This window comes from Vitis riparia, chromosome 13, assembly GCF_004353265.1.
Source record: "Vitis riparia cultivar Riparia Gloire de Montpellier isolate 1030 chromosome 13, EGFV_Vit.rip_1.0, whole genome shotgun sequence".
NCBI lineage: Eukaryota > Viridiplantae > Streptophyta > Magnoliopsida > Vitales > Vitaceae > Vitis > Vitis riparia.
The window spans coordinates 1,192,682-1,194,416 of NC_048443.1; the positions used below are offsets into that span (position 1 = coordinate 1,192,682).

The 1,735-nt window shown below is 49.7% G+C and overlaps 1 protein-coding gene across 1 annotated transcript; it reads right to left on the reverse strand.

Moving 5' to 3' along the window:
* Positions 1-380: 380 nt before the first annotated feature.
* LOC117927742 lies at positions 381-1,172 on the reverse strand. The gene has a single exon (XM_034847402.1). The coding sequence runs from the start codon at positions 1,170-1,172 to the stop codon at positions 381-383; it is 792 nt and encodes a 263-aa protein (XP_034703293.1).
* Positions 1,173-1,735: the final 563 nt, after the last annotated feature.

Sequence of the window (1,735 nt, forward strand, 5' to 3'; positions counted from 1 at the left end):
TTAGGGAGCACTACTACGTTTGCCAACCATTCCGGATACTCCACCTCCCTTATAAATCCGGCCTCCAATAATTTCTCCATTTCTTCCTGAATAACTTTTTGCCTGTCCGGATGGAATCGTCGGATTTTTTGTCGAACGGGCCTGGAGGTGGCTAACACGTTGAGCCGGTGAGAGGCGACGCTCGGAAGTATTCCAAGCATGTCCGAGTGGGCCCAAGCAAAAATATCGCGATTTTTTTGGAGCACTTTTTGAAGCTCGAATCTCTCGGTTGGCGGTAGGAGGGTACTGACGTATGTGAAGCGTTCACCTTCCTTTGATATCCGGGTAGCTTCCAGCGGATCTGCTGCCGAGGGATCTTTGTCTCCCGGATGATGTAACTGCTATTGGTCAGAAGCATTTGCTTCTTTGGAGGAATGCTCGCGGTCGGCACTGGGTCCGGCCTCGCGAGCGATCTGATAACATTGTCGAGCAGCGAGCTGGCTTTCGTAAAGATTAATTTGCCCATCTCGGGTAATGAAGCTGACCCTTTGATGATATGTGGATGGAATGGCCTTCATTCCATGCAACCACGTGCGTCCCAAAATGGCATTGAAGGGGGATAAATCCTCAACCACAGAAAACAGAACATTTAGGATGACTGGCCCGGCATGAACCTGTAGTATTATATCCCCAAGTGAGGTTGTGGATGAACCATTGAATCCGGACAGGGTTCTTCCGGGATTTTCCAGGCTGGAGGGTTCGAAACCCATTCGTTTGATGACCGCCACCTGCAATAGGTCCGTGGAACTACCTGGGTCAATCAAGATTCTTTTTACGTCATAGTCTCCCACCCTTATTGTTAGGATGAGAACATCTCGGTGCGGCTGCAGCACTCGGGATGGATCTAGAGCGGGGAAGACAATGGTCCCATCTATGGGATGGATGCTCCCATTGGCTAACCCTGGGCGGATGGAGCTTACGTGTTCCCAAACCGTAGCCGCTCGCAGTAGACTTTGCCTTTTCCTTTTGGAATTGTACTCGTCATCCAAGGGTCCTCCGTATATATAGTTGATCATTGCTCTAGCAGGAGCTGCTGGGGTGCGTGGGCCTCGACTATGGGAAGATTCTTCACCTTTAGGCACTATTCGGATGTACTGCTTCAAGTGTCCTGCCTTTAGGAGATCCTCTACCATGTAATAGAGGCTTATGCACGTTTCAGTCGTGTGCCCATGATCTTTATGGTAATCACATCTTTTGTTGCAGTCCCTTTCTGAGGGGTTCGATCTTATTGGTACTGGTCATCTAAATCCAGGCAGATTGTGGATTATAGGAAGCAGTTTTTCGTACGACTTGGTGAAAGGTGTTCGAATGGGTGGCGGGCGCCGCTCATCTTGCCCCCTGTTGGATGACCCAGGATGGTTGGGTGCTTTGAAGCTTTTGGTGGCTTCACTTGTAGCGGCCTAGCCAGTTACCAGGACCTGCTGTGTAGCGGCGCAGATGTCATCCTCTAGCATGGAGTATTTACTCGCACGCCGGAATAATTCGTCCATGGTTGTAGGAGGTTTTTTGGCGAGGGACTCGAAGAAGGGGGTCCCTGAGCATATGCTCCGCTTAAAAATTTGGAGGATTGCATCCATGCTGTACGATTCGACTTGTAGGACAGCTTGTCCGAAGCGCTTCACGAACTCTCTCAAAGTTTCATTTTCTTGCATTTTGAGGTTCTGCAAGGTGCTGATATTTTGCTTATGTCTGGCTG